Source organism: Dendrobates tinctorius, unplaced genomic scaffold (assembly GCF_039654945.1).
Source record: "Dendrobates tinctorius isolate UK_male_01 unplaced genomic scaffold, ASM3965494v1 ptg000151l, whole genome shotgun sequence".
NCBI lineage: Eukaryota > Metazoa > Chordata > Amphibia > Anura > Dendrobatidae > Dendrobates > Dendrobates tinctorius.
Window position 1 is genome coordinate 5,845,620 of NW_027361818.1, and position 27,784 is coordinate 5,873,403.

General features: G+C 44.2%; 1 protein-coding gene across 1 annotated transcript; it reads right to left on the minus strand.

The window, feature by feature from the left end:
• Positions 1–5,569: 5,569 nt before the first annotated feature.
• On the minus strand, positions 5,570–27,784 carry LOC141049893 (extracellular calcium-sensing receptor-like). The gene is made up of 5 exons (XM_073546733.1): positions 27,697–27,784; positions 11,353–12,125; positions 8,752–8,979; positions 8,544–8,667; positions 5,570–6,486 (listed from the first exon to the last, which is right to left on the minus strand). Exons 1-5 carry the CDS (start codon positions 27,782–27,784, stop codon positions 5,570–5,572), a joined length of 2,130 nt encoding a protein of 709 aa, XP_073402834.1.

Consider the following 27,784-nt stretch of genomic DNA (forward strand, 5'->3'; position numbering starts at 1 on the left):
AGGGTGCATCAGTGTCAACATGTCAGACTGCAGTTTGCCAAAATGTCTCAATCCCTCTGGAAAAGCACATTATGGACAACTGAGTCCATGATAGAGATTTTTGGTAAAGCACATCATTCTACTGTTTACCAAAAACATAATGAAGCCTAGAAAGAAAGGAACAAAGTACCTACACTCAAATATGGTGGAGGGTCAAAAATATTTAGTGGTTGTTTTGCTGCCTTTTGTACAGGGGGCCTTGACTGTGCGAAAGTCATCATGAAATCTGAAGATTCCCAGAGGATTTGGGTTCCCAATGTAGTGCCAGAAACCTGGGTTGCATCCTAGATTATGAATCTTCCAGCAGGAAATGACCCCAAGAATACTTCAAGAAGCTCTCTGAGATGGATGGAAGCAAAGTGCTGGAAAGTTCTGAAGTGTCAGCTATGAGTCCGGATCTAAAACCCATTGATCACCTGTAGACAAATCTTAACATTGCTTTTGGAAGAAGGCGCCTTCAAATATGAGAGACCTGGAGCAGTTTTCAAAAGAAGAGTGGTCCAACATTCCAGCTGAAAAGTGTAAGAAGCTTGTTGATTGTTATAGGAAGCGATTGATTGCAGTTATTTATTCCAAAGGGGGTGCAACCAAATATTAAGTTGAATTTGCCAATAATTTTGCCCTGTTCATTTGTGGGACTTTGTGTGAAATTATGTCCTATTTGGCTTTTTTTCTCTATTCTATTCTTTTTTTCTCTACTCTATGTTCCAATACACACAAAACATGTGTGTAACAAAACAAGTGGAATTGCAAGAATTTTCTGGTAAAAATGCTACATTTTCTAAAACAACTTCAAGGGTGCCAACACTTTTGGCCATGACTGTATATAATTACCTAATTGGTGATATTGCTAATTATTTACATAATGTACAGTATACCTGCAATCCCATAGACAGTATGAAATCTCTGTGGGCCTTATACGTACTTGAACCCTGCAGATGTACAGGTTATACTGATATACAGGTTATTGCTAATGGTCAGAACTTGTCCATGCTCATGTGATACACCCAGGGGTCTGATTTCTTAGTGTCCATACTAGAATTGGACTTTCTCCTGCAACCATGCATACTAGATTGATTGGTTGCTCATAAAAGGTGTATAGCGCATGTGTAGGGAAGGGGACCTGACGGACGGACTGACTGGTCAGATTTAAAAAGGGAAAACAGCTAGGAAAGTGTAGGTGACGTGTAGTACCTTGAACTGACATTAGAGGGCAGGGAGGAGTGTGAGTATAGGACTTGACATCAGCTTAGGGCTAAGAAACCATTGGTCATGGGGGGCAGAGTTATAGGGAACCGGGAAAGTTATAATTTTGACAGGAGGGTTCCAGAAAGTTCCAGTCCCCAGGGGGAGCTCAAGTGATGAGGAGACTGTGACAGTTGCTGCACTGTGAGGAAAACCCAACCAGGGGGACTGAGGAGAAAGGATGTCAGGGGGGTGGTCCTGACGCGAAGTACCGCAGTTTAGACAAGGCTCCGGGTGTGGGACACCGTATTGGAACGACGTTTGACCAGTAACATTACTGTTGGTGTATAGGCCTAAGGCAGCCACAGTGACGGAACTGTCAGAGCGTCACTGAGTGTAAAGGGGACGGTACATAAATATACGTCCCTGGAGAAAGTGTGTCCCCATGTGTTCTGTAACCGGACAACTGTGAAGAAAAGTGCGGTGTGCTGTGAGGCCGTCTGGCGGACGGCGAGAGAAAGAATAAACTTGGACCTGTTGCACCCGAAACCTGCCTCCAGCTTGTGTCTGTACGTTACTGCGTGGTATCCAGAGGGACCACCCCCAAGCCCGGCCCACCAACCCTACACTTGGCGTAGTCGGCAGGATCAGCGCCGCTAATACAATATCTTCTGCGGCAGGCCTGCCTCTGAGGAGTGGGAAAGGACTTGGACTGCACTGTGTGGATTATAAACACCTTTGGATTACAAATTACCAACCTGTGGATTACAAATTGGGAGCGCTGTGGCGTATCTGCGTTGTCAGCAGAGGATCTGGGGCGGTACCAGGTCCGGAGCAAGATGGCGGTGCTGCTTCAGCGCAGAGGAGAAATCCAGGTGTTTGCCGTTGTCTTCAATGGACTGGGGCCCCCTCCTACGTACCCTTGGGGACCGCGATATGTACCAGGAGGCCAACTCTCCCATACTGGACCCTGGCAAGTGGGTGGAAAGGCCTGCCATCGCCCCACCCAGCAGAGGGAGTGGCACAGAGGAAAAGATTGTCTGCGGCGGTTTGGCGCCATTCGATTGCTGCCCACTGGACAGGATGCGACGCTGCAGTTATAGAGGCATCGGCCGCCTGGAGTGGTGATGGTGGCGGAAGGTCGAGCTCTGCCAGAAGATCTATACCTCGGAGTCAAGAACAGCCAGTCCGGTCTCGGGTGGAGGAGCGGAGCAACGGCAGATCCCACGGGAGCGGCCGCCCAAGATACCAGCAGAGAGCCCCTCCGCGGAACCTCTGGGCCTGGAGGCCAGCCTCACCGGTTGTTGGAGTGAAGAGCGGAAACTGCAGGAGCAGCCGCGGGAAGATGTGACGAAGACCGCAGCACCGGGGAAGGTGAGAGTTCCCCCGGCTTTGCCAGTGGCTCCGCAAGTGGCCCCCACCACTCAGCCGCAGCGTGCGGCCTTCTGTGATCCCGAAAATCTGGCCAAGGAAGATCCCACTGTCTATGCGGAGCTGAGTGGGGCCTCCACTCCCAGCCCCGAGTCACCCCGCCCAGTGACGCCACGCCCGGTGTCGCCGGTGCGGAGCCTGTTTCCAGAAGACGCTGTTGTGTCCCCCCTGCAAGTGGTGACATCCTCCCCGAAAGCAGCTGTTACTCCAGTTATGACGGCTCTGGCTGAAGCTCTGGATGCAGTCTACCCTGCGGCTGCGGCTATGCCGGCATTGGAACTGGCTGCGGCCTATTTGTCAGGCCCTGTGGCCCAACATCTGGAAAACCTGTCTGCCCCTATCCGCCACCCATCCCCAGCGGCTGCTGGGCCGCAGACATCACCAGCCACCTCTGCCCTGTTTTCGTCCCTGGCTAAGTCCCGCCCACCGGACTCCCGGGCTCACACCGGACCCTCCGTTTGGGTCGCAGAAGTGGTAAAAAAGAAGAAAGCCAGGGAGCAGGAAGTATGGAACCTGCTTCATGCAAAGGGGGAGGCTGGCATGGCGGCGACACGATCTATGGGACGGCTCATGTATACAAATATACCCAGGGGGTATGGGTTCATACGCGATCTGGCTACCGGCCAGAAGGTTTATATTAATGTGGCCTCTATTCGTCACGGCCGGGCTCTACACGATGGGGACTTGGTGTCGTACTACAAAGAGTACTGTCCCCGCGGCTACTACACGGTAGCAGTGATTGCTGAATCTGAAGGTCACGAGCCCCCCGTAGAAAGAACTTACAGGACACTCCTTACATCCCGGGAGCTCCACGGCTGTGGTGCCCCACGCTGCCGGCCACTAGGAGGTAGCTTGAACTTTCGAAATTTCATTGCACCGTTGTGCAAATCACAAGGACAGTTTGCATCCAAGTTAATGAAAAAAAAAAAGGTTTAATATAAAAGTTGAGGTTTTGTTTGTATTAAGCCTGGCAAAGCGGGGATGTGATGAGAGAGGAAGTGTCCATGTTAAAGGAAGGGGGAGGAGAAAATCTGTTATGTTTATTATATGTTGGTTTTAACAAGCAATAGAAAAAATGTAAGAAAATGGGGTACTTGTGATATTATAGAGTTGTTTTGATGTATGATATGCACAAGATAATGCGACAGGTCCGGGGAAGGGAAGGTCTGTGTGACCGAAGGAAGCGTGAGACCAAAGGGTTCTATGAGTTGAGAGGGTCTGGGAGATCGGGACGCCGACCATGACTGGTAACTAAGTGAAAGACAAAGAGATGGAAGATGTGAAGCAGACAGTAGTCCTAGGTCAGGTCCCAGACACCACGGACACCCCTGGAAGAGGAAGGCGGGCGCCGGCGATGATCTGGTAGGTGTAAGGCCTTGATCATGGCGTACCGGATTGTGAAAAGTGACAGAAGGGAAGAGAAGGAGAGTAAGATTGTCAGGCACGACAATAGACAAAGGAAGGAGGAGTGTAGGGAAGGTGACCTGATGGATGGAATGATTGGTCAGATTTAAAAAGGGAAAACAGCTAGGAAAGTGTAGGTGACGTGCAGTACCTTGAACTGACATTAGAGGGCAGGAAGGCGTGTGAGTATAGGACTTGACATCAGCTTAGGGCTAAGAAACCGTTGGTCATGGGGGGCGGAGTTATAGGGAACCAGGAAAGTTATAAATTTGACAGGAGGGTTCCAGAAGGTTCCAGTCCCCAGGGGGAGCTCAAGTGACGAGGAGACTGTGACAGTTGCTGTACTGTGAGGAAAACCCAACCAGGGGGACTGAGGAGAAAGGAAGTCAGGGGGGTGGTCCTGATATGAAGTATCGCAGTATAGACAAGGCTCCGGGTGTGGGACACCGTATTGGAACGACGTTTGACCAGTAACATTACTGTTGGTGTATAGGCCTAAGGCAGCCACAGTGACGGATTCTGTCAGAGCGTCACTGAGTGTAAAGGGGACGGTACGTAAATATACGTCCCTGGAGAAAGTGTGTCCCCATGTGTTCTGTAACCGGAGAACTGTGAAGAAAAGTGCAGTGTGCTGTGAGGCCGTCTGGCGGACGGCGAGAGAAAGAATAAACTTGGACCTGTTGCACCCGAAATGAGATTACAGGAAGAACTGTGCATGCGTATATCTCTAGGGACATAGATAAAACTAGGTTCAATAGAACATGAGATCTGCAAACAAGACATTACCTGAGTCGGGAAAGAAATGAGCATTGTGAATGATATGACATAGAACCATATTCCGTAGAAATGGTGGCACTTTCTAAAATGTAAGTGCATTACAAGGTCTTCCAATCAGTGACCAAATAAGATGAACAAAAATCTGCCGAAATTCAAATTGGCCAGATTTCCTTAACAATTCAATTTGCATACCAAAACATAATAAATGAAGGCATTAAAATATAACAAAAACCAAAGCTTTATCCTTACCTCATCTTTCATTTATCCCTGTGTCACAGTTACACTCCCAATCCTCTGCTGGTCCATTCCCTAGGTTCTGGTCTACACTTCCATCTTCACTCTTTGATTTCAGCACTGATTAGGCTTCAAGCCTAGATACATTTTGATGCCATGAGACAAAGGACAACTCTTGTTATGACATTGTGTAAGGCTCCATCAATGACTAGGCCTTGCGCGATGTCCTGGCCTGAAGATGCTACTCGAGGTCATGTCAAAGTCAACAATGGTGGTGCCAAAGAGTGAAGATGTAGGGGAAGATCAAAGTTTGAAGAAGGGTGCAAGCCAACAGAGGACAGCATGGAGAAGTGCAGTATCCAAAAAGGTGAGTATAATATATTTTGGGATTTTTTTTTACCCAAGCGACTTAAGAGCTCTCTATCAAAATAATAGAGCAGAAGGCTTGGAAATTTGTTACTTCAATGAAATAATTAAAACAATGTTCAGATGACATTTATTATGATTTTGTCCCTGCTTTGTCTTTGCCCCTTAGATATTCCTTGGAGTTCATATCAGGCCGGAGTAATATTATGACACATTTTGGGAGAAACATACAAATCACAAGAGCCCAACTGGAAGATAAGATTGCAAAGATTTCCATGGCTACAACATATTGGCCCCTGGCACTAAGAGTGGCTGGGATGAAGGACATCCAGACACTGAGGAAAGCCAACATACTAAAAGTGATAAATTTGGCTTCATTGAAGCTGTCGGGAAGCCTCCTGGCCAAGAAAGCTACAACGAAACTTGTGAATGACAGCAAACCAAGATACCCCAACATGCACCAAAAAGCAGTGGAGGAACCTTCGTTACACTCAACTATAATGACACCAGGTTGGGATTTGATGTTGTATTCTGGAAATGGAGGAAAAAGGGACAACCAAACAGCACAGAGAGACAATTGAGCAAGTGAGCATACAAGGATTATTGTGTAGGACACACTAGGGCTTGCCCACCTTCTGAGCTTACTGTTAGGCTTTGTAGCCATGAAGGCAAACACAACCATGATGGTTTTGGCCAAAATACTAGAAATGCAAATTGTAAATACCATACCAAATATCACCTGTCTCAGAAGACATTTCACAGTTTCAGGGTAACCAATGAAATTTAAAGAACACAGGAAGCAAAAAAGTATAGAAAAAAGTAGAAGACAGCTTAGAGAGTAGTTATTTGCCCGAACAATAGGAGTGCTTCTGTATCGAAAAAAAAGACACAATATGAAAAGTGTGAAAACTGATGAAAAGACCACTGCGGCAGTCAAGGATGAGCCTAACGGACCTTCATAAGAAAGAACCTCGATGGTCTTCAAGATACACTTGTTTTTTTCAGCATTTGGCCACAAGTTCCATGGACATTTGTAACAGTCGTCTGAATCTGAGAAAGAGATGGGAAGGCAGTTTAAGAAATATGGAGTTTGGTGAAGCAATTTTTTAAATATTTAATTCATACTTGACAACTCTGCAGATGAGACATTGAGGAGATTTCTAAAAGTGGCTTTCAAAATGGCCCCAAATACATTGCACAGTATGCAAAATCACAAATTGTCCATATGACCCCCGGTGAGTAGCGGAGGGGTCCAAGAGGTCACCGGTGAGGAACAAAATTTTCAAGAATCAATAATACAAGCAAACTTCTCTCCTCCACTTCCCTACTTTATTAAAAGGATTGTCTTCAGGACAAAAAAATAACATCACCTATCGACAGGATAGGCAATAAATTGTTGATTGACTTCTGAGAACTGGATTGATTGATAGAACATAGACCTTTTTAACCCCTTTAGTATGGAGCAGCAGTACAGAAGTGTAGTCTGTGCTCTATTCATTCTCTACAGTGCTGTCGAGGGCATCACTTTGCTTTTTCTTGAAGCCACATAGAGAAAAAATGGTAGAATATTAAGGTCCAGTAGTGGGACATCTACCAATCTGCATGCTATCACCTCTTTAGCTAGTCATAAACTCTGTAAATCTATATTCGTCAAAACAAGATGAACTGCCATCTTATTGAAGGATTAGATTACAGCTGTTGATTAATGTCTATGGAGAGGGTAGAGGTAGAAGAAAGGAGGACCAGAGTGAGAGACAGACAGATCATGCTACAGTTCTCTAGTAGGTGACTTATATCCCCTATACTAGATTCACAGCTTCACTGCTCAGTATAGCTTTATAATAAATGTTCTCCATGCTGCTGCTGAACATATAGTACAAAGAGACAGGAGAACAGGACTCCCTCATGTCTGTGTGTTGTGAATATGAGAAATCATAGCAGTGTGAAGGGTTAATACTAAAGTCAAAGCTGAAGTTTCCTTTTATCCATTCTCTGAAGGTTTCGTTTCTTCATTTTTGTTGCTGTAAGATACATTTTTATAATTGGCATGGGCTGTCATGAAACCAGACTGTTTTCATCAGGTGCAAAGATAAGGGAGGTGGGAGTGTAAAACTCTGAAGAATATGCCATTATACTACTTTCTACGCTATTTAGGTACGGACATATATGTAGTTTCCGGTTTTCTTGCAATATTATTGGCTTACAAAGTGAAGCATTACCATGATGTTATTGGTAGTTGAGAACCTTGCATAATTAAGCAAAATATTATAAAAGATGTGACTAAAATAAAGGGGCTTAGTGATCTGCCTCGATCCTCCCGTACAGAGACCCCCGTCTCCGTGTGGTCATTTGAGTTGCTAGCAACACTGTGGAATAATTTGGAAATCACTGGATCAACCGTGAAGGGTTAATTTAGCCCTCCCTAAATAGCTACCTTCGACAACAGCTTGTCTCCACCCATTAGCTAAAGGACAACTCAAAATTAGACAAACCCTGCAGAATAGTAAAATGGAGGAAAATGTAGGGTATAAGTAATGAAATAAAAGAGACGAAAGCGCACCTTGTGCAGATCAAACAGGACAAATTGTACTTATTGAACATGCAAGTGCTCACCTGTGATGGCTGTGCACCTCAGGCACAACGCTGATTTGGGTGAGACATGTGTTCCTGTTGGCTGCTACACCACCCACTGGATCTCACAGAGAGTCCAGATATAGAATTGAAGAATAAGAGGATTTGGATGGTGAAAAAATAGCGCTGCCTAGGATCTTTGAGTCACAGTGAGAAGGGAATTGTGGCTTTAAAAGTATTTATTTGCTATGTGTTTCAGATCTGATCAAACTCTTTCTTCAGGCAAAAAACATGCATGTCATATGCATACTTTTAAAGCCACAATTCCCTTCTCACTGTGACTCGACTCAAAGGTCCTAGGCAGCACTCATTTTTCACCATCCAAATCCCCTTATTATTCGATGGTATAAGTAATGTAATGGCCAGAAATAGTGTTAATCCTCATAAATACATATTGCGGCTATTCTGAAAAGTCCCCTGAAGTAACAGGCGTAGTTTAGGTCTGTTAGGCTAGTATGGGTTTTGATGTTACTCACTGGTCTTATTAGAGATTTCCCCGTGAGGGCACTGGACACACTGAAAACAACACATAGGCTCCCCTCGTCTCACTACCCTTCTGAAACCTGGAGGACAACTCTCACTACAGACAGATATCGGAATCTGAAAAAATAACAAAATGGAAAGGTTAAGCAGTTTACGGTCCACTCATCTGTTGGTGATGCCTATATAATTTCCATAACATACCTGCTCAATGCCAGAAGGCCACATGACAGCACTAACATTAATGGTGAAGATATTTCCATCAGTGGCTGCTGCATCGTAGCTTCCAACTTTGACTTTTTTCATGCCACCATTGCTTCTGAGTTGCCAGTTGACAATGTCGTACACCGCTGGGAGGTCCCCGTTCTCATCAAAGAAGACTTCTCTCCCGTCATTCAGTTTTACATTAACGTTTTGAATATAGTGCTTCAACTAGCGCAAAAAATTTAAAAAAAACACAAATAAGATATCAATTAACTGGAAAAACAAAAACACTATCCTTGGGGGTAGAAGCTGAAAATATTGAGAGCAATAGGAATAAAATTTGTGCCTAAAAATTATCCCCATTAAACCAAATAAAGGCAATCAATATCAGTCTGCAATATCACTGCATCGTATCGATCCTTATTAGAACGTGTCTGACTTCCAGAGACAAAAAGATTATTTATCTTTTATCTGTTTGCCCCTTCCCGTCTTGGTGATTTTCCTTTTTTTTGTTTATTCCTCCCCTTCTGCCAAGAGAGATGAGATTAAATGATCTGCCAATATAGCCACATACTTGATTTAGTTTTTAATGACAGCATTGACATGACTCCACCAAATGACTTGGAAATATGATTCTCCTGCTTAGTACAAATATTGCGATACCAAACTAGTGTAGCTTTTTTTTTAATTAAGTGGTTAAAAAAATCACTAATTAATTTTAAAAAAACGTGGCTCGTGTAGATATTTACCGAGATGTGTAACGTCTTTGTTTTTATTTTGACCGTGTGGAGCTTGTTTTCTGAACGATGAGCTGATGTTTTTATTGATATGGATTGTAATAAAGTCCTGGCACGCACGTTCTGAGGAATTAAGCATTAAATTCAATCAACAAGGACGCGTTTCACCAACAATGTAATTGTCGATGAAAGCATTGGATGGGCTGAAACGCGTCCTTGCTGATTGAATTTAAAGACTAATTCATCACAACATTAGTGCCAGGACTTTATTATAATCCATACTTTAATCTCTCCACGAGCACCACCTTGAGATATTGAGTGCCGATCCACCATTGGAGTCTATATTCAATGTTTTTATTGCTATTATTTTGGTTAAAATACAATATTTTGATTCCTTCCTGTTGTATTTTTGCATCTTTGTGGTCAAAGAAAAACCACATTTCTGGTCTACGCGAGGTCATTAATTTCATATGCCTGTAGATAAGGGTTGAGACGGACTGCAACCAACTATGCCAGTTCATGCCTTTAGTATTTTTTCTGTCTGATTGCATCATGTGCATATAAAGGTGTGGCCTGCCTTTGCATTGAGCTGGTCATTATTTATGTGGTCTCCCTCCGATGTGCATCCACTAGTTGGGCGCAGTCCTCCTCAGCCATTATCTACATTCATGTCACTTGACAAACTGTAAGGTTTTTAATATTAGCGTTAGCACTGTCACAATTACGGTCGCCTTGACGAGGCGGGATATCTTTTGCATTATTTTGATAAAAAAACAAGTTAACTAAATACTGTGCATTATTCTCATGCACTATGCTGTTTATTTACTGCAGGGTATTCAATCATAATGTTTCTGTCTTTGGTTTTTACCTTAGGATCTAGTCTTTTCTGCATACTAACCTATCTAATAATTTTTGCCTTGCCCCTTTATTGCGGTGCCATATATTGGTCATTTACATGTCACCACCCTTGTCCTTGATGTTTTTTAATGATTCAATAAAGGTGGTTTTTATCTTTCTGCTAAGGGCCAGTGGGGTACAGTCAGGCCAAGGAACAGGGAGGTACAGCCATGCCTAAGGGACAGTGGGGTACAGTCAGGCCAAGGAACAGGGAGGTACAGCCATGCCTAAGGGACAGTGGGGTACAGTCAGGCCAAAGGATAGGGAGGAACAGCCATGCTAAGGGACATGGGTCCAGCCAGGCCACAGGATGGGGAGCAGCTAGGCCAAAGGACATAGGGGTGGCAGCAAGGCCAAGGGACATAGTGTGCCAACCAGGCCAAGGGACAGGGCGCTGTCAGGGTCAAGGGACATAGGGTCCAGCCAGAGCCAAGGGACAGGGCACCAATCAGGGCCAAGGGACAGGGGGACTTTCAGACCAAGGGACATAGGAAGCTAGTCATGCCAAGGGATATAGGGGGCCAGCCAAGCTAATGAACAAAGGGGGCCAGCCAGGCCAAGGGACATCTCAGTGACAGCAGCCAAGGCTGGAAGTGCCGGGATTTCTGTATATGGTGATCATACTCGGTGCTGAGTAAATGTGTTTTTTTCTGTGTGTGGACCTCACAAAAAAATTCCCTGCTTGCAGTCGAGGAAAGGGTAATTTCATTTCAGAATTTTCCAAATGAATCTCATTTGAGCTGTAAGCTTCAAGAAACTCGTTCCAACAGGATGTGCTATAATAACGGAAAGTTTTAATAAAAGTAAGAAAAGATTCAGCGTTTCTAGTATTTTAGTAGAATGTTGGTTCTGCTTTATGTCTGAATATCAGTTGAGAGTCATAATAGACTTTGCGGCAAATTGTTCCATTCATTGCAGGAATAAAGTCTTGAATATTAGTAGAACAAATATTTATTTTTACTCTTACCTCCCAAGGTTTGATGCGGTATATGTCTGCACAGCTCCCATTGCGAAAAGGTCCTTTACCTTGCACACAAGTTCTTGCATCATGAAGAGACTTTGCTATGACCTGAACAGAGGTATAGATACTTAAGGAACCTCTTAAACTTGACACATCAGTGTAAGCGTTATCAACTTCACTAAGATCTTCAAGTCCTGTACAGATCTTGGTAGAATTAAGCAAAGATTGAGAATCTTCTATCATATTTATGAATTTGCATGAGAAAGTTTTTTCCCAAAACATTTTATTCCAAGCATTTTTAGAATCTTTGGAAAAATTATTAGGATGGATACTGTACAAATATTCTTTAAATCCTGGAATGGTCGAGCTGTGGAAGGCAAAACCAATGGACCCCACGAGCAACGTGGAGTATTTTTCTGCTTCTAAAATTGATGTGGTCGACCAGGCCTCACTGGCCACAAAAGTCTTCCCAGTCACTTTTTGCTTGATCATTTCATCCATCAGTGCGGCAACAAACAGGTCATTGGCAAAAACTAGTATAGCTTTTGCTGTTGATGCCTTGATAACCCTTGCCATATGAGGGATGTTTCTGTCCACAATATTGCTATCGATAAACTCGGTAAAGGCCACGCAAGCTCCGGCTTTGACGATCTCCTCCTTTACTAGTTTGACTCCTTGATATCCATAATCACTTCTCAAGGCAATAACACCAACCCATTTCCAGTCAAAGTGTAATATTAAGTGAGCCAACCCCTTTGATTGAAATGTATCACTCGGAACTGTTCGAAAAAAGGAAGGAAACTGCATCCGATCACTCAGAAGGGAACTAGTTGAAAAATGACTTATCTGAAAAAAGCAGCAACAATATTGAAAAATGTTTGTACTTATCTTTTTTACCTTCATTTGTATTTGTCGACATGTCTGCAGTAAAATGACTCTACCATAGACTTATCTGTAATTCCTAAATACAGCACTGTACCTGCGGATATCTGTACAATCCCAGTATGTGCGCCATGAGAATAGATGATGTTGACATGGCATGACCAAGAACCGCAGCCAGTGGTGGTTTTTCGCGACAACAAAAGTTTGGAAGTGGCTGGATCTGGCCTGTTAACATCCACAATGTTCCCACAAGTTCTTTTCGCAGAGCAGCACAGGAATCAAAGGCGACGTAATCCAAAGTGATGTTCGGAAGAAAATCTGAACGATCATTGATCTCCTGTAAGGCAAATTGCATCGCCTGGAACTGCTGGTACATTTCTAGTAAAAAGCTGAAAAAGCCTTTGATTGGTTAAGATGGCCAAAATTTGGAAACATGAGTCATATCTGTGCCCCCAAACTTGCTACAAGTTGAAATAAGCCGTTCTTTACAAGATGTTGGCTAGTAATGTGGAATTTTCCCCCAATTATTAAACTTATACTCTAAAGTGCATCTGATTTTCCATAAATGACATATCAAGAGAAGCTATTTAGAAAATTACCCCCATCAATATGTTCAGCAACCACAGAAGATATGGACACAATATGAAGTCATCTGAAGACCCAAACCCAAGATTGGACATTTTAGCATAACCGCATACAACAAAACCTCCCTAAAGAAGTTTTCTTTTTAAATTATATATATTGGCCAATATCTATAAGAGGACAACTCATGTAAAAGATGGGATCTTGTGCAAAATAGGAAGTTTATGGATAATCAAATAGACTTCACTGTATCCAATCAACTGAACTACATTACGCTTAACAGTAAGGTCTTACGTAGAGCACGTGTCTTCTACAGGGTTCTCGGTAAATGTAAATTTCTTCACTACATTATCTATATGGAAAGGTAGCAGGACTCCAATCAGAATATTTCCATCGCCGAAGACTCCGGAGGGGTTTGAAATGCTCAGTCTACATCCCATATCACTTCCATAGGAGACTGGAATGAGGTAAGATATTAAGAGATGCCAAAGACACCAGTAGATGTGGATGATCAGCCTGAGACAAGGAGAAAGTGGGGCCATTGATATATTGGTGGTAACAAACATTGGAAAATCATTGTGATTGACCAGCACTATAAATATGGCATCATAGTATACTACAATTTCTTGGGTCAAACTGATGCAACGTGTCCACTGACCATTTTGGTACCATTAATAGTAGCAAAGTCTTTAGGCCAGCCTTAGATACCAAAGAACAGTTACAACTGCTATCTCTGCACCCACGATATGTTTTTCCATAATGTTTTGAGGTTCCGTGAGCGAGGACCCTACCCATTCTCTGTAGCCCACTACCTTATTACACACTCTCTAACTCACTCTAGATGTACCTCATGTTGACTCATTATGTAAGCAGATCTGTTCCTTTGCCTGCCAGTAATCCCTTTACTATATATATATATATATATATATATATATATATGAGAGGAAGGCATCAGAGGTTCCAATTATCTGATTATTCCAAGGTTCATCTTCCCTTAGGGAGATGATAGCTGGAAGAGTAATTATCTGGATAATAGGCAACACTCAGAGGGAATAAACATCTGTTTTTGTCAGTTCTTTTTTATGTCTAGTCATTTTTTTAAAGCATGTAATATTATTGGTAAGAGAATGTTTAGTGGCAGAAGTGCAACTTTACTATGATAAAAGCACACCTAAAACCACAATCAATAAAACTGGTGCCTGGTCACAGTATACCACCAATAACACCAATAACATTGAGTAAAGACTAAGTAGAAAACAACAAATAATCTTCATTGAAACATGTAAAAAATGAGGCAGAAAACTTAAGGTGGAAACAACTGGACATCTGTCTCTCTCTTTTTATATATATATATATATATATATATATATATATACACTACCATTCAAAAGTTTATGGTCACCCAGATAATTTTATGTTTACCATGAAAACTCATAGTTTTATTAATCAAATGAGTTGCCAAATTAATTTAAAATCTAGTCCAGACATTGACAAGGTTCGGAAAAAATTTTTTTTTATTTGAAATAATAATTTTCTCCTTCAAACTTTGCTTTCGCCAAAGAGGGCTCCCTTTGCAGCAACTCCAGCATTGCAGACCTTTGGCATTCTAGGGGTTAATTTGCTGAGGTAATCTGGAGAAATTTCACCCCATGCTCTCAGAAGCCCCTCCCACAAGTTGGCTTGGCTTGATGGGCACTTTTTGTGTACCATACGGTCAAGCTGCTCCCACAACAGCTCAATGGGGTTGAGATCTGGTGACTGCGCTGGCCACTCCATTACAGATAGAATACCAGCTGCCTGCTTCTTCCCTAAATAGTTCTTGCATAATTTGGAGGTGTGCTTTGGGTCATTGTCCTGTTGTAGGATGAAATTGGCTCCAATCAAGCGCTGTCCACAGGGTATGGCATGGCGTTGCAAAATGGAGTGATAGCCTTCCTTATTCAAAATCCCTTTAACCTTGTACAAATCTCCCACTTTACCAGCACTGAAGCAACCCCAGACCATCACATTACCTCCACCATGCTTGACAGATGGCGTTAGACACTCTTCCAGCATCTTTTCAGTTGTTCGGCATCTCACAAATGTTCCTTTGTCTGACCCTAACACCTCAAACTTGGATTGGTCTGTCCATGACACTTTTTTTCTAATCTTCTTCTGTCCAATGTCTGTGTTCTTTTGCCCATATTAATCTTTTCCTTTTATTAGCCAGTCTCAGATATGGCTTTTTCTTTGCCACTCTGCCCTGAAGGCCAGCATCCTGAAGTCGCCTATTCACTTTAGATGTTGACACTGGCGTTTTGCGTGTACTATCTAATGAAGCCGCCAGTTAAGGACCTGTGAGGCGTCGATTTATCAAACTACAGACTCAAATGTACTTGTCTTGTTGCTCAGTTATGCAGCGGGGGGTGCCCACTCCTCTTTCTACTCTGATTAGAGCCTGTTTGTCCTCTCTTCTGAAGGAAGTAATACACACCGCTGTAAGGAATCTTAAGTTTCTTGGCACAGGAAAGGTATATATCTTTGTACAGCTTCTTGGCAATTTCTCACATGGAATAGCCTTCATTTCTAAGAACAAGAATAGAATGTCGAGTTTCACATGAATGTTCTTTTTTTCTGGCCATTTTGAGAGTTTAATGGAACCAACAAATGTAATGCTCCAGATTCTCAGCTAGCTCAAAGGAAGGTCAGGTTTATAGCTTCTCTAATCAGCCAAACTGTTTTCAGCCTTGTAGGTCAGTATTAGTAATTTGAACTGGATACGCTGAGGGAATGGGAGGCAGTGAAGTGATTTGCAGAGGGGAGAAGCGGAGGAGTAGCGAGGAGAGAGATGAATTAGTCGGGCAGCAGAGTTAAGGATGGACTGGAGAGGTACGAGGGTGTTAGCAGGGAGGCCACAGAAAAGGATGTTGCAGTAGTCGAGGCAGGAGATGATGAGGGCATGCACAAGCATTTTAGTAGATTGAGGGTTGAGGAAAGGATGGATTCTGGAAATATTTTTGAGCTGGAGGCAACAGGAGGTGGAAAGAGCTTGGAAGTGCGGTTTGAATGACAGGGCTGAGTCAAGGGTTACTCCGAGGCAGCGGACTTCCGGTACGGGGGAAAGCGTGATGCCATTAATTTTGATAGATAGGTCAGGTAAGGAAGATCTGTGAGATGGAGGAAAGATGATGAGTTCAGATTTGTCCATATTGATTTTGATGAAGCGAGAGGAGAAAAAGGAGGATATGGCAGAGAGACACTCTGGGATTCTGGATAGCAGAGAGGTGACGTCAGGGCCAGAGAGGTAGATCTGAGTGTCGTAATCGTACAGGTGGTACTGGATTCCATGGGACTTATGAGCTGTCCCAGGCCAAGTGTATAGACTGGAAAGAGTAGCTGTCATAGAACAGAGCCTTGGGGGACTCCAACAGAGAGAGGGTGAGATGAGGAGGTAGTGTGGGAGTGGGAGACGCTGAATATGCGGCTGGAAAGGTATGAGGAGATCAAGGATAGGGTGAGGTCTTTGATGCCAAAGGAGGAGAGGATCTGTAATAGGAGGCAGTGGTCAACTGTGTCGAAAGCAGAGGACAGGTCTAGAAGCCACTTTTTATGCATGCTGCTAATTTGCTTTTGTTTTTTTTTAATTTAAATAAGAAACTCCATTTTATTAACACCTAGGATATTTTGCTATTTTGTATAGAGTATTGTCCGTTAGCTTTGGCTGTATGTAGGACGTTAGTAATTTTGGTCATAGTTGTCTCACTGGAGTGATGGGGGTGGAAACCAGATTGTAGATTGTCAAAGAGCAAGTTAGATGAGAGGTGGGAGGAAAGTTCAGCATGAATGTTCTGCTCCGGGAGTTTGGAAACGAATGGGAGCAGCGGTATTGGGCGATAGCTGGACATAGCGGTTGAGTTGAGGGTTGTCTTTTTAAGGATAGGCATGATTGTGGCATGACCAGCAATGAAAGCATGAAAGCAGAAGGGAAGGTACCAGAAGTTAGTGATAGGTTGAAGAGGTGGGTTAGGGATGGGATAAGAGTGGTGGTGAAGTTTGGGAGGAGGTGGAATTGGATGGGATCGAGCGCATAGGTGGTGAGGTGCAATTTATAGAGGAGACAATTAAGCTCCCCTTCAGTGATGTTGGAGAGTGAGGTTATGGGATTTGGGCATTGGTCTGGTATACAAAGGTGTTGTGGTGGTTGAACAATGAAGACTTGCCTTGTTTGGTCGATTTTATTTTTGAAGTGTATGGCAAAGTCCTCAGCAGAGATGACGGAGGTTGGAGGGGGCAGTGGTGGGCGGAGGAGGGAGTTAAAAGTTTTGAATAACTGTTTGGGGTTGTAGGATAGGGAAGATATGAGAGTTGTGAAGTAGGCCTGTTTACTAGAGGTGAGAGCAGATTTGAGAGCGACTGTTGCCTGTTTGAATGCAGTGAAGTCGTCTTGCAAATTTGTTTTCTTCCAACGCCACTCTGAACATATAGAGTGGTCTAATGGTTTTTCCAAAATAAAAAACCTGCAAGGGCAGAAAATAACCTAGACAATGACGTTGGTTTTACATGAGAGAAAGCCTCGGACCCTGTGGAAAACATCTCCTATCTGTACGTGCTGTTCAGTAAGGTGTTAAGGGCAAAACTTGCAACTCCAGCATTTATGGTTGCCAGTTGGCCTGAGATTAGCTAACCAATTGTTAGATTCATGTTTAGGTTGATTTTGGACTAATAGATCCCTAAAGTTCTTATTACCCCTCCTAGAAGAAATGAGAGGATTGTGGGCCACTACATCGGCTAGGTCACCATCTTTATCCTAGATGAGCCAATTTTTGTTAATCGCTGATTTTATCTGGCGATCCATCAGACCATATTTGAAACTGAAAATTAACGATTTATCATCCTCTTGGTTGATATTAGCAGAATTTTTATGCAGAAGCTCTTTCTGCAAAGGGGTCCCGGGTTTTATGAGGGCTTCTTGCTATAGGGGTTCAGCATAGCCCCTGGCCTTGTACCTCTGTTTCAATTCTGTGGCTTGTTTTGCGAAACCCTCCTGAGTGCTGTTACTTCTCCTAAGCCTGAGGAATTGGCTATATGGCAAGGATCTTTTTGTGTGGTCTGGTTGGGCACTGTCATAGTACAGAAGAGAGTCATGGTCCAGAAGAGAGTTGGACGCGGAAGGTTTCCTGTGGACCCCCTTGACCAGAGAGCCTCAATGGATTGATACCTGGACATCCAGAAACACCAGACACAGACGTGAACCTCATATTCATGCTATTGACGGAATTGAGATATGTGACAAAACTAATAAAGGACTTTTCACCCCCATCCCAAACCAAAAAGTCATCACCCACAAATCGGTATATGTATTTATCCTCAAACACCGTCAAAAATAGATTTGCAAACGCACATGCCATGGGCGTGCCCAGGACTGTGCCAATGTTCTGGTTATACCACTTCTCTTGGAATTTAAATTAATTGTGAGTGAGGATTAAATATAAAGTCCTACATACAAAATTCACAAAGTCCACATTTTTGCCTGTATTTGACAAAATGTTAGATATGGCCTTGATGCCTTGTTCCTGAGGTATCCTGGTATGCAGGCTCTCTATGTCGATTGACGCCATAGAGAAGCCCTCCTGCCATTTAAAACCTTGGGGAGTGCACAAAAAGTCACTTATATCCTTTATGTAGCAGGGTACATCCTGCAAAAGTGTGCGGAGTGTTCAATTGAGACATTGAGACAATAGTTTCGTGAGGGAACCTATCTCAGCAACTATCGGTAGTCCTATGGGGATAGTTATGGACTTGTGTACTTTCAGTATGAAAAGTAAGTGAGCTTTTAAGGGGATATCAGGGTGGTGTTTCTCCGCCTGTTTTTTGGAGAGAACTCCACATTCAACCTGTTACATCAAAAAGGATTGACGTTCATGTCTGTGTTTACTAGTGGGGTCCTGGGATAGTCTGGATTATATTTCAGTACCGGACAACTGTCTGAGAGCCTCCTGGAGGTAATACTCTCTGGTCATGTTTTTACCTGCTTGTGAATAAAGAATCAACACCCGGAACCTTGAATGCTGTCTCCTTTCTTTTTGGACATTTATGCTGTACTTTTCTCTGGCTGGCACCCATACAATGGGTTTCTCCATACGGATTGTGTCGGGAACTGCCTTGCTCAGGCGCTTCGGGACCGGCCTTTCTGCCTGGTGATGGGTCTTACTCTGCCCTCCACCCATTGCTCACAGGCCTATTATTGTCCTCATCCCCCTTTTATCAATGTGTCTCCAATTTCATCATGCTTATTCTTCTGTCAGAAAGGCTCCCTCCAGTGCCTGGTTGGCACCATCATCACATCATCATCTACCACAACTGCTGTCGTGCATTGAGTACCATTCCATTTATTTCTCCATGCACTGAAAAATATCCATTCCCAATAGTCTATTGAGGAAAGAGGTATTGTCTCAAAGTTATCACGTGGTTTGCCAACTAAATTCTCACCCGGTCAAGTTTCTGATGGTGCAGTCTCTGTCTATCACCTTGTGGAATCTGCAGCCTTTCGAGAACTGATAGTATGTACTCACCTGGAAGATATCCAGCCACCATTATTTCTCTCAGATGGGAAAGTAGGCCACTCTCTCCGCTTTTCTTTGTGCTACAAAGTACACTGTACCATAGACACCTAGAGCAGCAGCTATAGGCTGAGACAATTCATTAATTTCATGACTAACTGCATGTTTTAAGCAGCAGCAATGCACCACCACAACTCAGACATGTGATAAAGTCTCCATGACTGGGAAGTACCTATGTTTCCTCCATGAGACAATGATTTTCATTCTCCTTCTACACCTCCTCTGGATTCATCTAAGCAGATCACTCTTTATCCCCAACAGCCACAGGACAGAACATTAATTCCATGCATAAACCTCATTATTTTCATTAATGTAAGGTAAAATGCTGCAGACCAGATCTACAGTTGAAAGCATGTGGACAAAAGCTATACAGTGGATATGTTGCTGCTGTTAATCAAGTGGCAACTTCCACGCTGCCTGGCACCCCAAGAACAGCAACTGGAAACTGTAATAAGCAACAATGCATTGACTATTTTGGCTGCCTACATGGCACATGTCCAACTTGCTGCAAATGGTGGCTATGGTCTTGAAACTGTCCTCTGATTTCAACCATTCTTACATTGCAAAGTACATCCTCCTGGCTTTTCAAAAATGGAATGGTTTGCCTGAGTGCTGTTTCAATTGTGATGTCACAACCCACTAGAAATGGAGTGTAGGTTAGGGCTCATACTCACATCCGATACTCACATGATTCTCGTGCGAGTCTCTCGCATGAAAACCTGGCACTGCCACCGGCACTTGGACAGGAGCGTGCGGCTACATGTATTTCTCTGGTGGTCCAAGTGCCTGTGGCTGTGCCTTTTTTTCATGCGAGAGACTCGCACGAGAATCATGCAAGTCTCTTGCAAGTGAGTATGAGTTCTTACTTTGAGATCCACAATTGGCAGCTGATCAGGGATGCATGTTGCCTACTTAAGCCCTTCAAAGAGGCAACAAAAGGGACAAATGTGGAATAAACCCTATCAACCCCATCATGCTTGTCCTGGAGAAAACATTCACCAGAGTTCAAAAGAGGATGGAGGAAACACAGATATCTTCACATGATCAATGCCATTCTGTGCCTGCTGAGGACCCTCAAGGTCCATGTTTAGGGCTGAGCAGACCTGTGGATGTCCAGATTCAGCGTGTTCGGACACATTTTTTTTTTAAAGTCTGGTTCCAGACCCAAATTTGACCCCGGACCACAAATCCCATATAGGCCAATGGCTACCTGAGCTTCAGTGCTTTAAAATGGCAGTTAAATGGTCAGAGTAAGGGCAATGTGGCTGCAAAAGGAAGCAAAATGTGAGTAAAATCAGGACCCATTGCCTTGCAAGCAAACGCTGAAAGGGAAATGACTTAAAGGGATTCTGTCACCATGATGATCATGGTAAAGTGGGAAGTAAACGAATAACATAAAAATTTTAACAGTGCCTTCACAGAGACATTGGCTTGTTATCACCAGTCAAGAAAAAATTTCAGGCGCAGAGCACGTACCCCCACAGATGTTGCTTACAAATTTTTGCCACAGAGCATGGGGTAGAGTACCTACACAGAAGCTGATTAACCCCTTCACGACCTTATACATAGAGGCCACGTGGTACTTACCAATCTTGGGCGTATGGATACATCATGACACCCAACTCTCAGTGCTAGGTGAGGTGCCTGCACCACTACCAGCACTTTAACCCCCTAAATGCTGCGATCGCTTCGATAGCCGCATTTAACAAGCAGGCAGAGGGAACAATGCCCCTTTGCCCTTGGATCGGCGCCCACATGACATCATAGCGAGGGCCCGATTATTGCCATGTGACCAAATATCATTATGACAACATATGGATCACCAGGCATTAAAAAGTTAGTTAGATCATGAGCAGTCCATGGTCTAACTAACTTGCATCTGCAGGGCTGACAGGCTATAAAGCATTGCAATGCTCATGCATTGCAATGCTTTATAACAGCAATCAGACTACAAAAAGTCCAATAGAGGGACTAAGAAACAAAGTGAAAAAAAAGTGAAAACAAGTTGATAAAATATTTTTTTTAAAAAATCACAAAATAATACAAAAAAATAAAAAATATATATTGTAACCATATAATAAATATTACTGTGAAAAAAATAAACATAATAACAATATTCTTGTGAAAATTAAAAATTTGGGGCTAAAATAACATTTTTGGGGGAAAATTTGATTTTTTTATTTTCACGACTCAATGCTAAGAACTTTTGCGAAGCACCTGGGGGGCTCAAGGTGCTCACTACACACAAGTTTCCTGAGGGGTCTACTTTCCAAAATTCATAAAAAGAGGTAAAGGGGAGAGGGAGAGTAAGCTCACCGTGTTTGTAGTTGAATGGATACAGCTGTAGATCTTGCACGGAGTATCCTGGAAGCGATGCAAAAGGGGAGGTGAATGCCAGCGAGGCAACAATTAGCAGATAAAATCCACAATTTATTGGTGCATTTCAAAGTGAAGTTAGTCATAGCTTCCAATGGCATAGTACCTGTCATGGATTTACCATGGCACAGAGGAGCCAGCGTCTGCTTTCTCCTACTCCTGCACTGATTAGAAACTTCACCTTTGTGTTAAATGGTGTAAAATTCTTTGTGCAGTGCAGGGGTTAATCTGATCTTTTGAGAGCTCCTGGAGATAAGGCTCTCAGCTGTTCACTATTAGCCACTCCCATCTCCTATGTAATCTGGGTCCTGGCTAGCACCCATTGTCAGAGTAGCTTTTGCAGCAAGGCTGGAGGTTGTTGTTATAGTTACTTGAGTAGGCAGTTGGTGGATTTATCTTTGACTGTTGCTAGGTTTTGAATGTGTGAAAATTCCCTTGTTCTACTCTTGTTTAACCCTGTCCTGCACTCCCCGATGCATACCTTTGTTATATGTGTGTGTATATTTGTATGTTTGCTGCTTTTTGTTAATGTTAGAATCTGTTCAGTTTGTGACTATCCACCATTTTCTTGTAGTGTTCTGGCTGCTGATCTTTTTCCCCTGGTGCTGGGTTTGCCCTTGGTCACGTGATTGTATCACCCTTTATAGCCTGCATCTGTCTCCCATTCCTTGTTGGACAACAGTATTAATCCGCTTGAACCTTGCTTTGTCTTCTGTGTGTTTAATTAGTGCAGTTCTGGGACCTCTGGTTCTGCTAGTCTTAGTTTCTGTTTGCAGTTTGTTTCTGCAGCCTTCTCTGCGTTTCTATTAGGAAGTGACCCATTTTTGTACCCAGTCCTTAGATCTTTCAGGGACCCCCTTTCCCCTATCTATAGGTCTTCGCTGAGATTAACCTAGGATCGTTGGTGGATCTATTCACAAGGAATGGGTCGCCCACTCTATCATAGGGTATCAGCCTAGTCGCAGTGCAGGGTCAGTTTTCCCCCATCTTACCCTAGTCCTGTGCTGCAGTACCATAACAGTTAAACCTGTTCATATTACCTTGTTAATTTGGATGGTGATTTACGGTACACTACTACTCTCATCTTCCCTGGGTGGAGGAAGGGTTGAGATAGAGGGCAGAGTCAGGAGCTAAGGCAAGATAAGTGGCCCTGGCATCTTCACAATCAGAAGTAGCCCAGGGAACAGGGTGAGCTAAGGTTCCCCTAGTGTTAGGGATGGGGAAGGGGCACCTGGTCCTGGGACACTCGACAACAGAGTCATGACATTAATTGCACTTTGCCTTAACTCCTGAATGACACGGGTCTGTTGTCAGGTGTCAGAATCTGATTCCAGTTTCACCCACAGAGCATGGGGCAGCGTACCCCCACAGAATCTTATTAAAAATTTCATCCACAGAGCATGTTTTCACAGTTCCCACTCAGAGCCAAACTTTTAGTAGAGTAAAGCATCCGCAGATAAAAAGCTAGTAGTTTATTTCTTGATTAAGCTGGCGGTCAACCGTGAGGCTTTCTACTGACAGTCATAGCCTTTTTGCTTTGCGATGCCTCCCAAATGCTGTTGCCAGAATACACAGGCACTTCAGCCTCATCTTTGTCTCACCCATGTCAGGGTTTCCTCATGGCTGTTGCTTCACGCTGCAGACATCCACTCTCTTCTCTGGGACACTCAGACGCTGGCAGCCATGACATACAGCCACTCCACAGACTGTTAGCCAGGAGATGCTTCTCCTAGCGGGACCTTCCACACTGGACCAACCGAGTCCCAGCATTCACCTCTTGTGACTCACCCCGGCCACATTATATTGCTCATGGCCACGCCCACTGGGTCACATGACTCTGACCTCATCACAGGTCCTTCAGGCATTTTCACACTCTTTACTACCGTGCTTTAAACACACCCCCTGGGTGGGTTTGTAGGTAACCAGGCCCCCCAACTCTCTAGTTACCTGGAGACTTCTCCCTCACATATTAGCGCAACACCTCAGCAATGTCCTTGCTGACCACACATACATAAGTCTCCATCTCAAAGCCACCCACTTTGAGAAACATAACGGCCACTCAACACTCTGCCATTCATCCCTTCTCCTGGGACCTCCACACAGCACCCCCTAGCGGACACAGTGGTTACTACACCACACTACCTTGAAACAATTATTGTTCAAAGCACTGGGGCCATGATTAAGAGGGGAACACAAAGGCTTGTCTAGACGATGGATCCAGGATAGCCAGGTAGCTTGAACAGTAAACTTGAGCAGAAGTTGCCTTACATCGAGGTTCCAAGGAAACTGAGTTACCCTTAGGGCTGAAACACTCTAGAGTGGGCTGTAGTGTAAGAGCTGTGTCTGTGACCCTCATCACTGTGAAAGTACCGTTGGCTGTGAGGGTACACACAGCGGCTTTTTGCACAGTACTCCCAGAGGTGGGGTTACAGAGTACACACAGTAACTTAAAGTCACAGTACTCCAGCATAGAGGGATTGCAGAGTACATACAACAGCTTTTGGCTCAAAACTCCCCCAGACGGAGTTGCAGAGTACACATTACCTTTTGACATAGTACACATGCAGATATGGGTTGCATAGAACCCCTACAGGTGGAATTGCAGTTAACACACAGCGGCTTATACGCATAGTACTCCCACAAGTGGGTTGCAGGGTACACATATTGTCACAAAGACATAGTACCCTCACAGACGGGGTTGCAGAGTATACACAGCGGCTTAAAAACGCAGTACTCCCACAGGCAGGGTTGCAGAGTACACACAGCAGCTTAGTGGCACAGTACTCCCACTGACGAGGTTGCAGAGTACATGGGTCGCCCTCGCACACCCAGGGCAGCAGGGGTACTCGGTACCAGGCTGGTGTCAAGGCGGGAATGTGTGTCACAGCAGCGGTTCCCGGTCCGTGGCCCTGGGCCCCAATATCAATGGCGGTGATGTTAATGGTGTTAGAGTTTATATGAATAGTTCGTGACGCCACCCGTGGTGTTTGGCAAGCTAGATGGTAAGCCAACACTGCATACAGCTCCACTGGGATTGATGGTGTGGTGCAGCAGAGATGGTATAGCTCCCCACAGGTGGAGCTGTAGTCCCAGGGCCGTGTAGGTGCAATGGATGAGGAGAGGCGCAGAATGGTATGGTGGCTGGTACCCAGGTGTAATGGTGCTGGAATAACTGGAGGACACCAGAGTATGCGGTTCCAAAGCTTTGCTCACTGTTTGCAGTTCACACAATTGCCTGCCTCCGTACTGTGTTCTCCAGGTCAGGGCTCCAGCCAACCTCCAGGCAGGATAGGATTCTCCCCTCCACACTCCGCCAACATGTACCTTTCTGAACGACTCCTCTAATGCGCCTTTAGGTGCGAAGCACTCCAGTACTTAGTTACCCTGGAATGCCTCTCTCTAGGTGTTCCTAGTCTTTACTTGTATGACAGACAGCTGTAGTCTGCTCGGGGACTCCTCACAACGTCTTGCCTCTAATATTCAGTTGCTGTTGTGTCCCAAGTCTATGATGGAAGCAAGGCGTTAGCGGCTCACTACTCCTCCGGTGTCTGTTGCCGGACATAAAGTTCCAATCAACCTCGGGGACCGGGCCCCGGCCTTTGCGCTCTCTGGACTGGAAGGGTTCTATCTCTTTCTCAACCTGCTTCCCAACCTCCTTCTCTTCTCCTTCATTCCGATCTGTTCTATCTCTCTCTTATGGAATCTGTAGTCTTCAGTTTACGTCTCTTTCTCCTTCTCTTCCTTCCCTGAGGAGCTCGTTCCACTAAGACCAGTCCTCAGCCTCTCCTGACTGACTGCCTTCCTCCGCCTTGAGCTCCTCTCAGGCTGACCTGCCGTCAGCCTGCTCTCGCTCTGGGACTCACCCCAGACTGATCTTCTGTCAGACTGACCTGAGACTGACTTGAAATCCTACACCTTCCCTCTCTTTTATATCTAACTACACCCGCCTCCCCAGCACCTCTTGTGTTACGAAGCCAAGGACCACAAAAGGCACCCTATGACCTTTCCAGCATAAAGCATGGATGGGTCCCTGCTGAACTATCCTGTGTGTGGGGTGCAGGTGTTGGAATGCGGAAAGGCGTTCCCAGCCTACCTGGATGGTGGGGCACTACACCTTAGGAGAAGGTGCAGTACCTCTGTGGCGACTGAAGCCTCAGGGGCGCCACATACACACAGATGCTCAAAGGCACAGTACTCCCACAGGCGGGTTGCAGAGTACACAAATCAGATTTTGGCACAATACTCCTACAGATATGGGTTGCAGAGTATGCACAGTGGCTTTGGCACTGTCCTCCCAAAGGCAAGGTTGCAGAGTATACAAAACAGTTAAAAGGCAGAGTACTGCCACAGGCAGGGTTGCAGGGTACACACTGTGGCTTTTGGCACATTACTCCCACAGATATGGGTTGCAGAGTACACACATCGGCTTTTTGGAACAGTTCTCCCACTGAGTCATGTGCAGAGTACACACAGCAGATTTGTGACAGAATGCACTACCTAACAGTGTCCCTCACTCCAGCTGTGCCCTTTCCCTACACTATGCAGAACAGAATGGTGGCCACACCTATGATCCAGTATTCATATAGTCCAGATCATGTAGTGTGCTGGCCAATCACAGCCATGAGAATACTTGGCATGGCGGCGATGACTCCAAGCCTTTCAACAAACTTCATTAGGCATTCAAACCCGAACAGTAAACATCCTGTGAAAAGTCCGTTTTCGGGTTCGGTACCAGACACTAGATGTGAGGTACAGACCTTGAATTTTGCAGTTTGGTTTCCCTCAATCCTAGCCATGTTACATAGTGCAGAATTTGTAGGAGGTGGTGAATTGTTATCATCAAGCAAAGGGAAGACTATTGGATAGCCAGGGTTTTAGAATTTTTCTATAAAAGCAGAAAGTGAAAATTTTGTCTGGCTTCCTAAGGGGAGTCCAAATTGGCATAGTACTAGAATTTGCTATCTTAACTCATCTGCAGTCCGCACAAATTTATCACTTTTCAATGATTCCAAGTAGCCAATTCAGCAGCAACTGCCTGATATTTCAAATGATGGATCAGATGTTTAATCTGCCGCTTCAAAAACTCACGCTCTTCAACAAACAGAGATGCACTGCCTGACTCAGGTTAAGTTATACCTAGACTGTGTCCTTTTTCAGAAGATATCATGAGCTCTGAAACTAAGAATTTCTGGGCAGAAGACTGGAACAGTGGCAAAAACTGGACAAATTTCCTATGGGTTTACTGTCATCTCCTGTCTCCATTTTAATGTCAAGCAGAAGCCGCAAAAGCAAACAAGATTTTAGGATATATATAAAGAGAGATGAAATCCTGGGATCCCAACATATTATTACCTACCCCTTTATAAGTCACTAGTGAGGCCAAATCTAGAATATGAGATCCAGTTTAGGCTCCACATTTTAAAAAGGATATTCAGAAGTTAGAGTCAGTTAAAAGACAGGCAACTAGATTAATACAAAGGATGGAGGCCTCTCCTATATTACACGGGATGGAGGCCTCTTATATATTTCACAGGATGTATGCCTCTCCTCAGGGCTGGTTTTAGAGAAAGTGGTGCCCTGGGCAATAGTTTAAAGAAGGGTCCCAAATGCTCAAATATTGCACCATCACATAGAAACATTTCAGATGCATTTATATGCGCTGAGTTCTGGCTGTTAAACGAGTGTGATCGACAATATTGAAATGCTTGTTTCTTTACACCGGCTGAGGAAGAATGATGGGGACAGATAGTCCTCGGTGCAGTACAATGCAGATCCCATATATTACATATAGTATAATGCACTCCCCATGGTCCTTGATAGAGTATAATGCAGCCCCCCTCAGACTATAATGCAGCCCCCTCAGAGTATCATAAGTTGAACACCTGTACCGTGCGGGATTCGTGTCCCTTACCCCGAATTAAGGAATCAATGTCCGCTCTGTGAAACACAAAATAGTTCACCTCATTGGATTTGGCCAACTGATATTGGCGAGTCCCCAT